The sequence below is a fragment of the Rhinopithecus roxellana genome, chromosome 8, assembly GCF_007565055.1.
Source record: "Rhinopithecus roxellana isolate Shanxi Qingling chromosome 8, ASM756505v1, whole genome shotgun sequence".
Lineage (NCBI taxonomy): Eukaryota > Metazoa > Chordata > Mammalia > Primates > Cercopithecidae > Rhinopithecus > Rhinopithecus roxellana.
In genome coordinates, this window is record NC_044556.1 from 32,612,600 (window position 1) to 32,624,563 (window position 11,964).

General features: G+C 47.9%; 1 protein-coding gene across 1 annotated transcript in view; it reads left to right on the forward strand.

Annotated features, from left to right (window-relative positions):
• Positions 1 to 11,691, forward strand: part of KCNC4 (potassium voltage-gated channel subfamily C member 4) — a 50,089-nt gene extending 38,398 nt beyond the window's left edge. The window contains exon 4 of the mRNA XM_030936269.1: positions 11,611 to 11,691. Coding sequence (XP_030792129.1) covers positions 11,611 to 11,639 — 29 coding nt within the window. The 3' untranslated portion in view covers positions 11,640 to 11,691. The remainder of the gene's footprint in view (positions 1 to 11,610) is intronic.
• The last annotated feature ends 273 nt before the right edge of the window (positions 11,692 to 11,964 follow it).

Below are 11,964 nucleotides of genomic sequence, written 5' to 3' on the forward strand. Positions count from 1 at the left end.
ATCTTTGATACATATTCATGCTTTAACTGTATGAGACTTGTGTTTCTAACTTTTTGGAAATTATACTTTGACATATCTCTGTCTCCTGTTCGGCTTGAGGGCAGAGACTCAATTATTAACATACCTAGTATTAAGTAGGGACTCAGTAAACGTTGAATGAATAAAAAGCACTTGTTTAGAATTGAGGCCGAAATTTTAAACTGCCAGACAAACTTTGTGGTGGGATCCCTATCAGCCACACATATCTGGAGAGTGGCAGATGTGGGAAAGATGAGACCCTCTTTTCAGGATCCTGGACTATTTGGGTAGTTTCCCAGTTTGGGGGCCTGTGATCCCAAGGGGATGCTGGCCAAAGCAAGTCCCTTCTATTAGCTCAAGGGTGAGGTCCTCTCAGGCTTCCCACCCCATCCACCCATCTTGGGTGCTCCAGGAAGTATGGAGCCCAGATAGGACTCTTGTACCTTCCTGCCCCATGGCCAACTACATCACTATGACGATTCTGTCAGACAACCCTAACTGCTTCTCACCATCTGGACACAGAGGCACTTTTGTTGTTAGAGGTCAGTAGCAGAGTAGGCCCCTTTTTTCTGGGGGCCCTGGAAAAAGTTCTTTCGGTCCTGCATCCTGGCAGACAATTGCAAGAATATGTCTCTTCCCCTTTACCCTCCTGTCCGTCTCCACAATAGGGGATGGCAGGCTGGTAACTGAGGGTGAAAGTTGCTTGCAAATTTCTTGAGGACAGAAGCTGTTGATTTGTATGCCTGGCACCTGGTTAGCACGTTGCCTGGCATACAGCAGACACTCAGTGAATGCTAATCTGCCTCCCCTCCCTCGGCCTGACTTCAGCACCAGAGCCAGCTTCCTTCCAATGAACCTGATATATAGACGCCTTGGCCTGGACAGAACACTGATTAATCAGTCCCCCCTCTGGGAGTCTGAGCAGGATCAGCTGATAATTAGGCATCAAGCTCAGGGTTAGTGACCTTTTAGAAGTGTCACTGCTCTTGTCTGCTCTCCTTAAAAGAAAAGAGAAACTGGTAGAGGCTTTGCTTCTGGAAAAGGAGAATAAAAACATTGCTTTAAAAAAAATTGTTGTCAAATAAACATAACCCAAATGTGTTATTTTAACCATTTTTTTTCAGTGACATTAAGCACATTCATATGTTGTGCAACCAATACAGCCATCCATCTCCAGAACTCTTTTTATCTTCCCAAACTGAGACTGTGTACCCATTAAACAGTAACTCCTCATTCTCTTCTCCCCCAGTCCCTAGCAACCAGCATTCTACTGTCTTTGTGAATTTGACTATTACCTCATGTAAGTGGAATCATACGTTTTCAAGTCCCACCTTGAAGCTGTTATCAGTGAACACTTTCCTTAATTAACAATTAACACCTTAGCTAGAATTAGTTGCTGACAACAGGAATGGGTCATCACTCCTTTTCTCATGCCAAATGAAACACTCTCTTCCATATGGTTCCCAGACACAACTTCCCTTCCCAAGCTCCCCCACCTCCCTTCTCCCATATGACCAGGCCTCGCACACTCATCTGGCTAATGCCCACTCAGCTCAACCCTCATCTCCAGCCAGAAGTCCAGACAGACCCCTTGGGGGGGGGGGTCTCTCCTCCCTCCTCCATGTCCTCCAGGCTGCCATCTGGTAGGCCACCCTGTATCTTGCCCTACTGCCTTCTACACTCACTCCCTTTGGCCACAGGCTCCCTAAGGGCACAGTTCCCATCAGTCTCTTTGTATGGCTTGCACCTACCAAACCTTTGAGTTGCTTAGAATAATTCATGTGTCACGTTTGGCACCACTGCACAAGCCTGGGCCACTTTGTGGTTGGAAACTCCCAGGAAAAGAGATGGAGTTGTCCTCTTGGAGAAATATGCCTGCATGGTTGGTGTAAGGAAGGGCCAGAGGCACTGTCAATGTGGATAGAGATTCCCGTCCTGAGGAAAAGCAAATTGCCAAGGGGATGAATTAGTTTTGAGACCTTCAGCACGGTTATTCCTTCCTTTATTGACTCAGTCATCCTACAAACATGCAGTGGCACTTGCTCTGAGTGAGGCACCTGGCAAGGCCCCCAAGGGAAAAGAGGAAAGGAAGAGAAGACCCCTTTGGAGGTACTGTGTGCTCATACACAGCCAGTCTTCTGGGAAAGGACCAGTCTCCTAGGAGAGGCCCTGGGCTTCTCTGGGAGGAGGAGAGGAGTGGCTGGGGTAGGGGAGGCTAGGCCAAGCCCATCAGGTGGGGAAGCAGATGGCTGTTCCTGAAGCCTCAAGCCCATGGACTGCCTTGAAGCCCTGGCCTCACCTCCTGGAGGCTTAGCTATACTCTAGCTTTTGGTCAGTTCTGGGGGACGGGACTAGGGCCATGTAGCAGGCAGAGAGGGGAGACAGGTCCTAGGCAAACAGAAACAGTCAGGTATCCCTTGTGGCAGCTGCTTCTACCCAGAGGGTGGCAGGGGAGTGCCTACAAGGGTAGTCTGGTCTGCTGGCAGGAGTCCCTATAGGACCCCCATGTGAGGGGCCCCAACGTTACTGCATGCTAGTCCAGCTTGGCTTAGAGAGTCTACTTAGAGGACTTCAAGCTCCACAGGCCAAGAACATTGTTATGGTTTGGCTGTGTCCCCACTCAAATCTCATCTTGAATTGTAGCACCCATAATTCCCATGTGTTGGGGAGGGACCTGGTGGGAGATAATTGAATCATTGGGGCAGGTCTTTCCCATGCTGTTCTCATGATGGTGAATACGTCTCATGAGACTGATGGTTTTATAAAGGGGAGTTCCCCTGCACACTGTCTCTTGCCTGCTGCCATGTAAGACATGCCTTTGCTCCTCTTTCACCTTCTGCCATGATGGTGAGGTCTCCCCAGCTATGTGGAACTGTGAGTCCATTAAACCTCTTTCTTTTGTAAATTACTCAGTCTCAGGTATGTCTTCATTAGCAGCTTGGGAACAGACTAATACAGACATGAAGTCTATAGTAGAAAGTGACAGAATTTGAATCTGCTCAGAGGGCAAGCATTTGGGATTATTTACCCAAGAGAGAAGGAGGAACTTAAGTGACTTGGTTATCACGATTACTTTTAAGGTGTTAAGCTGACAACATTAACTCAAATGGTCCTCACAGTAACCCTATGAGAGGAGCAGGGCAGAAACAGCGATCCCATTATGCAGGCAAAGACAACAAGGCACAAAATGTTAAGGCCCTTACTGACCACTCACTTCATCAGTAGAGGAGTTGGGGTTTGACCCCAGTGTTTCCATCCTTGGTCCAGGGTCCTAGCTTAACCAGCCTACCTCTCCTTACTTCATGGGTCTAATGGGGGCCCCACATTAGGGGGACTTTGAGAACAAGCCCATGATGGTGAGTGCTCCAGCTGCTCCAGGCAGCCCTTCTGATGAGGGGCCAAAGGAGGGAACAAGGGGTGGGGCAGGCTCTGAGTCACTCCAGGCCTGCACAGCTCACCAACTTCTCACCCCCATTCCTAATCAAGGTGCTCAGAACCCAGTAAGCCTGGAGTTTGAGTTCATTTATCTTACCAGGCATTGGCAGGGGGAGCTTGGGGAGCTCAGAGGCCTCCTGGCTAGGGGAGGATGTCCAGGTTCTGTGACTCTCAGTGTGCCCGTAAGAAAATAAATCCATTAAAATGATTTCTTTTTCCTTCCAACCAAGAAATGAGGTTCATAACCCATCCTTGGCTACCAGAGCACAGCCCTCTCCCAATTCCTTCCCTACCTTGGTTACAGCTGTTAAATTGGTCATTTGGGTTTCACAGGATGAAAGTCTGCCCTGCAAAACCTGTGGTTGGGCCTGGTTAACTCACTGGCTCAGGCCTGAGAGAAGGGTGGAGAGAGGCTTAGCTTCCCACTGGCTCTCTGTCTTGGGCACAGATGGAACTTGCCTGGATGAAGCACTTAGAAATGTTCTCCCTTGGGCCAGGCGCCGTGGCTCAAGCCTGTAACCCCAGCACTTTGGGAGGCCAAGACGGGCGGATCACGAGGTCAGGAAATCGAGACCATTCTGGCTAATATGGTGAAACCCCATCTCTACTAAAAAATACAAAAAACTAGCCAGGCGAGGTGGCGGGCGCCTGTAGTCACAGCTACCTGGGAGGCTGAGGCAGGAGAATGGCGTAAACCCGGGAGGCAGAGCTTGCAGTGAGCTGAGATCCAGCCACTGCACTCTAGCCTGGGCGACAGAGAGAGACTCCGTCTCAACAACAGCAAAAAAAAAAAAAAAAAAGAAATGTTCTCCCTTGATCACCAGAGACAGGTTGGATGGCTCAGCTGAAACCCTGCCTTTCTGCTCAAGAAATTTCCCAATGCCCTGCCTCCCGAGAATGGCTCTGGTACAATGTCACGTTCATTGAGCATCTACTATGTGCCAAATATTTTACATATCTCATTCAATTCTAACACAATTCTTCAAAAAGCTATTATCTCCACTATAAAAATGAGAAATCTGAGCATCAGGTAAGTTAACTTGTCTGGGTCAGGCAGCTAGTGAGTTGCAGAACCATGGCTTGGATCTATTGTAATCTTACCACAGTCCCTTCAGGTATGTGTTGTTATCAACTTTTCATAGGAGAAGAAATTGGGACTCAGATAGGCTAATTATAGGCCAATTATGCTTGCCCAAGGTAAGCAACTGCCCAATGTATGTTTGTGATCTTATCTCCCTGCTCTCTTAGGCAGGCTGATTCCCTCACCCCATATTTAGTGGGGCCTCCCTGCCTTTGCTAGGTCTCCTCCACTCAACACTATTCCCCAGCCCCATCCTCTCAGCCAACTCTCTGAAGCCAGTATAACTTCCCAGTCCAATGCACAATGGCTCCTTTCACAAAGGCTTCCCTAGCACTTGGAGCCATGCTGACCCCATGCTGATCATCCCTTCCTCCCCTTTCCAATCTCCAAACACATTTACTGACCATGAGGGCACTTCATTGTTGTCTGTTTATGCATCTTCTTTTTTTGCCCATGTATGCCTTGTTCCTGCCCGCTCTGGTCTTCCCTAGAGAATAACAACCAATCATGAGAGATGTCTCATTGCTTACAGCCCAGAGATGTCAACTCTAGATTCTACAAGTGTCTTTGCAGTGGAGGCCATATGCATGCATCTGCCACAGCATTTAGCATAGTGTCAACCACAAACAGAGTGTTGAATAAATTCCACACATCTGTATGTTATTATTCAAAGCACTTGAATGTCCCTTATCTTGATGCATCCTCCTGAGAACAGTGGGAAGTGGGGCCCAGGCTCTGAGGGGCTAGTGCTGTAGCTAAGGTCAGTGGGAGAGCAGGACCAGGACCCAGATTTTCTGATCCTGAGTCTAGGGCTCTTTCCTCTGCTCAGGCCACAGAAATCAACTGTTTCTTGGAACATGTCCTAATCAGCTTATTTTCTCCACGGTTCCTTCTTCCACAGAGCCATGAGAAGGGAGCCTTCCTTGTTGACAGTGTTATCAGACTGGCTCTGAGGGCAGCAGAAGTCAGAGGGCAGGGGTGGTGAAAGCATCTCAGGTGAAGCTCTGAATGACTCCAGTCACCTGGCTAGGCTGAGGTCCTGGTCAAGAGAGGACTTTCCCAGTTCCCCTCAGGGCTTCTTGGGTCTATAGGGCCCCTGCCCTACTTCATGGCCGTGCAGAGAGCCACCAATAGAGGCAGGTGATCAGTTACAGACCAAACTCCAGGTACCCTAAGGATCTTTCCTCTGGCAGGAAGGGGAAGGAAAACCCTCAGAGGCCTGTTACTGCCTCATAAGAAGGAAGAAATAGGCAGAAGTTGGGGGTGGGGGCGGTTGCTGTTGTTGTTTTGCCTGCAGGGGTCCAGGAGCCCCAAGCAGCTCCGCTGTGGATGTCCCCACCAGACATATCTGGAGATGCTTTGTCAGAAAGAAGGATTTGGTTGCATGGAACCATTCCCATTCTCAGCTAGACAGCCTGAAGGATTTGGGTGCATCCAGGAGCCCCTTCTCTCTGCTCTAAGCCAACCAGCCAGCCACCTGGCTGACCCCTGAGGCTTGGGAGGATGACCAGGGTCATTGCGGCATCTTCATGTGATCCAGTGCATCATTTGCACCTCATGTTCCTTCATAGCACCCACTGCACATCCAAGAACATCCCCAGAGAGTCATGGTCATTTTCAATTTCTCCATCTTGTGGCTTATCTGCCATGTGGAGGAGGCCAGGTTGGAGCTAAAGACGGACTGAGTGTGTGACACCTACTTTTTGAGAACAGCCCTGGCACACACAGGCTGCTTTCTCTAAACTCTGTACAGCTTCCTGCCCTGGTAAATGCAGAAATAATTGAATGACATGTGCAGTGATTACGGGAAGAAGATGAGTTGCGGGGAGGACTGTCTGTAGATCCTGCCAAGGAGACTAGGAATAAATTCAAACTATCACCTTATACTGAGCTCCCTTAGCAGGTGTCAGTGTAGCAGTCACCTCGTCTATCCCAAATACAGCACCTTACAGCCTGAGCACGTACTTTGCAGAGCCAGCCAGAGCCTCTGGGAGGCCCACAAGAAGGCTGCAGCAGTGCTGTAGAACAGGCCACAGCAGTTGTAGCAATGTCATTCCAGTCCATCCCATTCCATTCAATTCTGTATTAGCTCACCACCTACTATGTTCTGAAAAGGGTGCCAGCATCATAAGTAAAATAATCGTCAAGTTAAAGAAGCTCACTGCATAGCAGAGGAGACATCCAAGTATATACAGATAGTATTTCTGAACTTGCAGAGATGATTCTGATTTAAGACATTTGGTAAACTCTGGTGAAAGCAGGGAACATACACTCTCTGTTATTCACCCCTGTAATCCCAGGGCCTGGCACAGAGCCTGGAGCAGAGTAGGTGCTTAATAGATGGTTGGCAAATGAGCAAATGCCTAGATCGTCTGAGTTGGACAAACAAGTTCCCTAGAGCTCTGCAGGGAGTTAAGCTCTGCAGACTTGCTCTCTGCTGGCTGTCCCCCTGGAACCCCCTGGTTTCCTCTCAGGAGGTCCTCCTCACTTCATCCTCTTCTCTCCAACACACCCCCTCAGACTTGGGCTCTGCAGTTTTGCATTCACCACCCTACTCCATGTCCCCAAGCACAAGTTGCCAAAGATAACTAATATTAGCAGGTTAGAGTCAGCACAGATATACTTTAAGATGCTTAGTGGGGCTGGAGAGCCCTAGACAGAGCCGGGTGTATTTTTAGCTCTTTGGGTATCTGGAAAGATATTGAGATGCAGTCATTGTTACAGACACCCAGGCAAATCAGTATTCTGCTACTGGCCTCCCTACACCAGGCAGTTTCCATTCAGTGTCTCAAAAGCAAGGGTTGCCATGGAGATTGAGTGCCAGGACAACTGAACTTCCTCTCAGGAAACAACAGCACAGGTGGATCTCTGGGCCAATGGGGATCAAGAAGCTCCTCAGATGGCCACAGCTTTCTCTCCTGAAGGCAAGTGATGGCAGAGGTCCCTGGCACCCTTGGAAGGGGTCAGCCAGAAGATGGAGGACACTGTCTCTGGAACTTCATTCAGGAAGGGGTTGATTCTGTTTCTCACTCACACTCGCTGTGGATGGCTTTAGTTCTCTTCCTGGCCCTTCCTTCCACAAAGGGATCTGGCCACCCAAGAAGCAGTCTGGAAGCTGCTCAGGGAGGAAGGTGGCAGGGTCTTTTTGTAGTAGAGGCCAGTTCTGGCAGATACGTAGAACACAAGCTCTGCATGAGGCTGGGGAAGGCTAGGTCAGTCCTGCAGCCATCAGAATTACAGTAGCCCACTCTTCTGGGTGGCACTGTACAGGACCATCTTATCCTATTCTTGCTATCATCTGGGGAAGCAGCCAAGACAGGTGGCATGATCCTCACTTTCCTCCTGCATTCAACAAACATTTCCTGTGTACCTGACATGTTAGACAACTGAGATGAAAACCCAAAGCTCCAAGAGGCTATGAAACCCTCCTACAGTTACAAAGCTATTAAGGGTGGAACCAGAAAAGCACCTAGATCTCTCCAGTCCATAGATTCAGAGGGATACAAGCCCAAAGAATCTTTTAGAGAATATTTAGTGTGACCCTCACACTTCAGAGAAAATAAACTGAGGCCCCGAAAGAGCACATAACTTGGTCACTCAGAACTTGTAGTGGAGCAAGGCCAAGATCCTTTTGCCCACTCTTCTCATCACCCCTAACTCTTTCCAGATGTTCCAGCTTTTACTGGACATCACCCTGTGTCAGGCAGTGGATCAGCTAAGAATTACATTTAGTTGTGATTAATGAAGACCTGACCACAGTGACTTAAACAGGGGCTTACGTCTCTCTCATAAAAGTCCAGTGGCGACGGGGGCCTCGCTCGCTCCCAGCCGGGTCGCAGCGGTTGCAGTGGAAGAAAGACGAGTCCGCAGTGGACGGGAAGTGCCGTCATGCCCCAGTATTACAAGGACAAGCTGGAGGACCTGTGTGTGTGTCTGTTGCAGTTGAACTGTATGGTCCAGGAAGGAAAATCCACTCTGCAGTGTTTGAAGGAAGGATACGGCAAAGTTTTGAAATACTCATTTTTTGAGTATAAAAGATCAGTGTTGGATACCAGGTCAAGAATCAGAGGAAGAAAGGGATATTGATACATTATGTTGAAGCCAAGATGAAAACAACAAAAGATTTTCTCTGGTCATTAACACAAAGAAGCCAAAACAGGAAACATACTTTTTACTACATCTGTTTGGTTGGACCAGTTTTCCCCTCCGTGGAACACTGAAGAAAATGGATGAGTTCTGTTTTTGAATATGTATAAAGTAAATGATTCTCTTGATCCAACTTATTTTTAGAAGAAAAACCTAATTAAACAGTTATGGGTTGGGAGCATAATAAATGTGTTTTGAGAATTGTTCTAAAACACAGAGAATGGAAAGATTGTTATTTGCAAACTTGACTCTTCAATCGAATTACACAATTTGTACAGGCCACTGATGTGAATGACACAGTTAACATGGAGCCTGTCCAGAAGATGTCAATTGGGAAAGTTTAGGGTAAAACTTTTTCTTCAGTTCAATCTTTCCTATCTAGTTCTAAAATAAATTGTATTTGATTCCCCTCCTCGCCCCCCCCCAAAAAAAAATCCAGGGGCTGGGTGCAGTGGCTCAAGCCTGTAATCCCAGCACTTTGGGAGGCCAAGGTGGGTGGATCACGAGGTCAGGAGATCGAGACCATCCTGGCTAACATGGTGAAACCCCATCTCTACTAAAAATACAAAAAATTAGCCGGGCATGGTGGCAGGCACCTGTAGTCCCAGCTACTTGGAGGCTGAGGCAGGAGAATGACGTGAACCTGGAAGGCGGAGCTTGCAGTGAGCCGAGATCATGCCACTGCACTCCAGCCTGGGCAACACAGCGAGACTCCACCTCAAAAAAAAAAAAAAAAGTCCAGAGGCGGTGTTCCAGGGCTGGTATGGCAGCTTTAACCAAGTCATCAGGGATGCAGCTTTCTTCTAGCTTTTTGCATCACTGTCTTTTGCACACAGCTTTAATCCTAAAACGTCCAAGACTACTGCTGGTGTTTTAGCCATCACATCCACATTTCAGGCAGGAAAAGTGAGAACAGAAAGGAACAAAAGGACATGACGTGCATGCCTGACCTGTCTGCCCCGTTAGGAGTCTTTCTGCAATCCCATCCAAGTTCTACTTATAATCCTTTTGCACTTGCCAGTAAGGGAGGTTAAGACATGTTGTCTTTTACCTGGGCACACTGCTATGCTAAACAGATTTGAGCTTGTGGTAAGAATGAAAAATGATATTGGGAGCAACCAGAAATTTCTGCCATAAACACTTTCGTAGGCACTGTATGGAGACACTATTCATATATCTAGAATCTGTATTTCGCCTAAGATTTATGAAGGGTTTTTGTTTCCTGCTTTTTTTTTTTTTTTTTTTTTTTTGAGATGGAGTCTCTCTTTGTTGCCAGGCAGGAGTGCAGTGGCGCGATCTCAGCTCACTGTAACCTCCACCTCCCCAAGTTCCAGCGATTCTCCTGCGTCAGCCTCCTGAGTAGCTGGGACTACAGGCATGCACCACCACACCCAGCTAATTTTTGTACCTTTAGTAGAGACGAGGTTTCACCATGTGGGCCAGGATGGTCTTGATCTCTTGACCTCATGATCCACCCGCCTTGGCCTCCCAAAGTGCTGGGATTACAGGGGTAAGCCACAGTGCCCGGCCATTTCCTGCATCTTAAAATTGTTCCGTACTTTCTAAATTTTCTTCAGCACGTATATGTTGATTTGACAATGAGAGAAAAAAAACCCATCCATCTTCCTTCAAATCATTCACACAGATGACTATTAACCCTGCCCAGAGTCACCTAGGCTATGCTGCTTTTATGAGGATGGCACAAAAATTCTTAAAACAGGATTTGAGCAAAATATCAATTCTATTCAGCTTGAATGAAATCTACCATATCACCCTTGGAGGAGGCATGGAGCAGAAGTGGCAAATCCTCCAAGGCACTGATGAGAGTCACAGCCTCACGCACAGCCAGCTCCCCAGCCCTCAGCCTCCCCTCCTCCTGCTCCCATCTCCTCTTGTCTGGGAGTGCCTCCCACACAAGGTCTTCTCCACACTGAAATCCAATGCCCTCAGGGGCTGCTGGGCTGCACACCCATCTGGACTCAGAGCTGAATAGCAGGGGTGGATGCTGTGGCTCTGCGGGTGAGGCTTAGCCTTTGCACAGCTTGTCACAGATGGCTCCGTTTCCTTGTGAATCAGTGGTATCCTCCTCAAGCACCCAGAAGGTAGGTCAAGGACCTGGAGGAGTCTCCTTTTCCTCATAGTAAACCAAAGGCTGGGCCCACGCATCCTGACCCCTCCTGTCTGCAAGAAAATTGTTCAGGAATGAATCATAGGCCAGCTCAGCATGTGACTAGGGCACATGAGGAACCCACTCGAAGACTTTCTCTCAATGTGGTGCTTGTCTAAGGCATGATGAACAGGTGTTTGAGAGGGGATGGCGGACAAGCAAGGATCAGTCTATTCTATATGGAATTGAAGCACGGGTGCTTAATTCATGAGATGAGCCCAGACATTCCTACTTATTCCAGAATCTTTCCTCCCCTTCATCTTTCTAAATGGATGTCAATTTTATTTGCTCAGTTGATACCTGATCTCTCAGGCTCTCTTACAGATGTTCACAGTGCTGGACCATGAAATGTAGGTACAGGACTCTGGGACGGGTATGTGTACCTGCAGAGAAAGGCTCAAGAGGAAAATAAGGCTGCATTTGACCTTACCCTTTCCCTTCTTCCCACCTGGAGGAGGAGATGCCTGGGAATGAAGCAGCTGTCTCACACTCCTAAAAAGGAAAGCCCCATGCTAGGATGGTGGGGCAGGAAGCTAGAAGGATCTGAGGTTCTTCTTGACTTTCTTGACAACATCTCTAGACTGTCTACTTCCTGATTTCTTGTTATATGACACAAATAAAAGCCTCATTTGGGTAAGCCAGCATGGTTGGGTTTCTAGTACAGGGAGCCAAATACAATTTTAAGTGATGCCTAAAGATTGTCAAAGAGGGTGCCTTTTTGTGTGATTGCAGACTCACCAACCAATGTGCATTTCCTGTCCAGGTTCTGTTCTCAGGTTCACTTCCTCCTAGGTTGGACCTGGCCAGACTGCATTGTCCCAGCAGAACTCCCAGCAGGCCTGGGCATGCATCTCGGATGAGGCTGAGCTCTTTGACTGTTCATCTGTATTTATCACTCTGGGAGAACTCCTCTCAAGAGAGAATGTGGCATACAAGAAAATGCATCTTGGCTGAGAAGTCCCTGAGAATTAAAAACTTGATCTTCCTGAACTAGGAACAGGAGGGCTTTTCCCTCTCTTTATCAAACCATTTAGGGCATAAGGGTGCTTCCCACTGATAGCCCCATGGATTGTAGATCTTGAAAATCCTTTGGGATCTGTAAGATCTTAGGACTTTG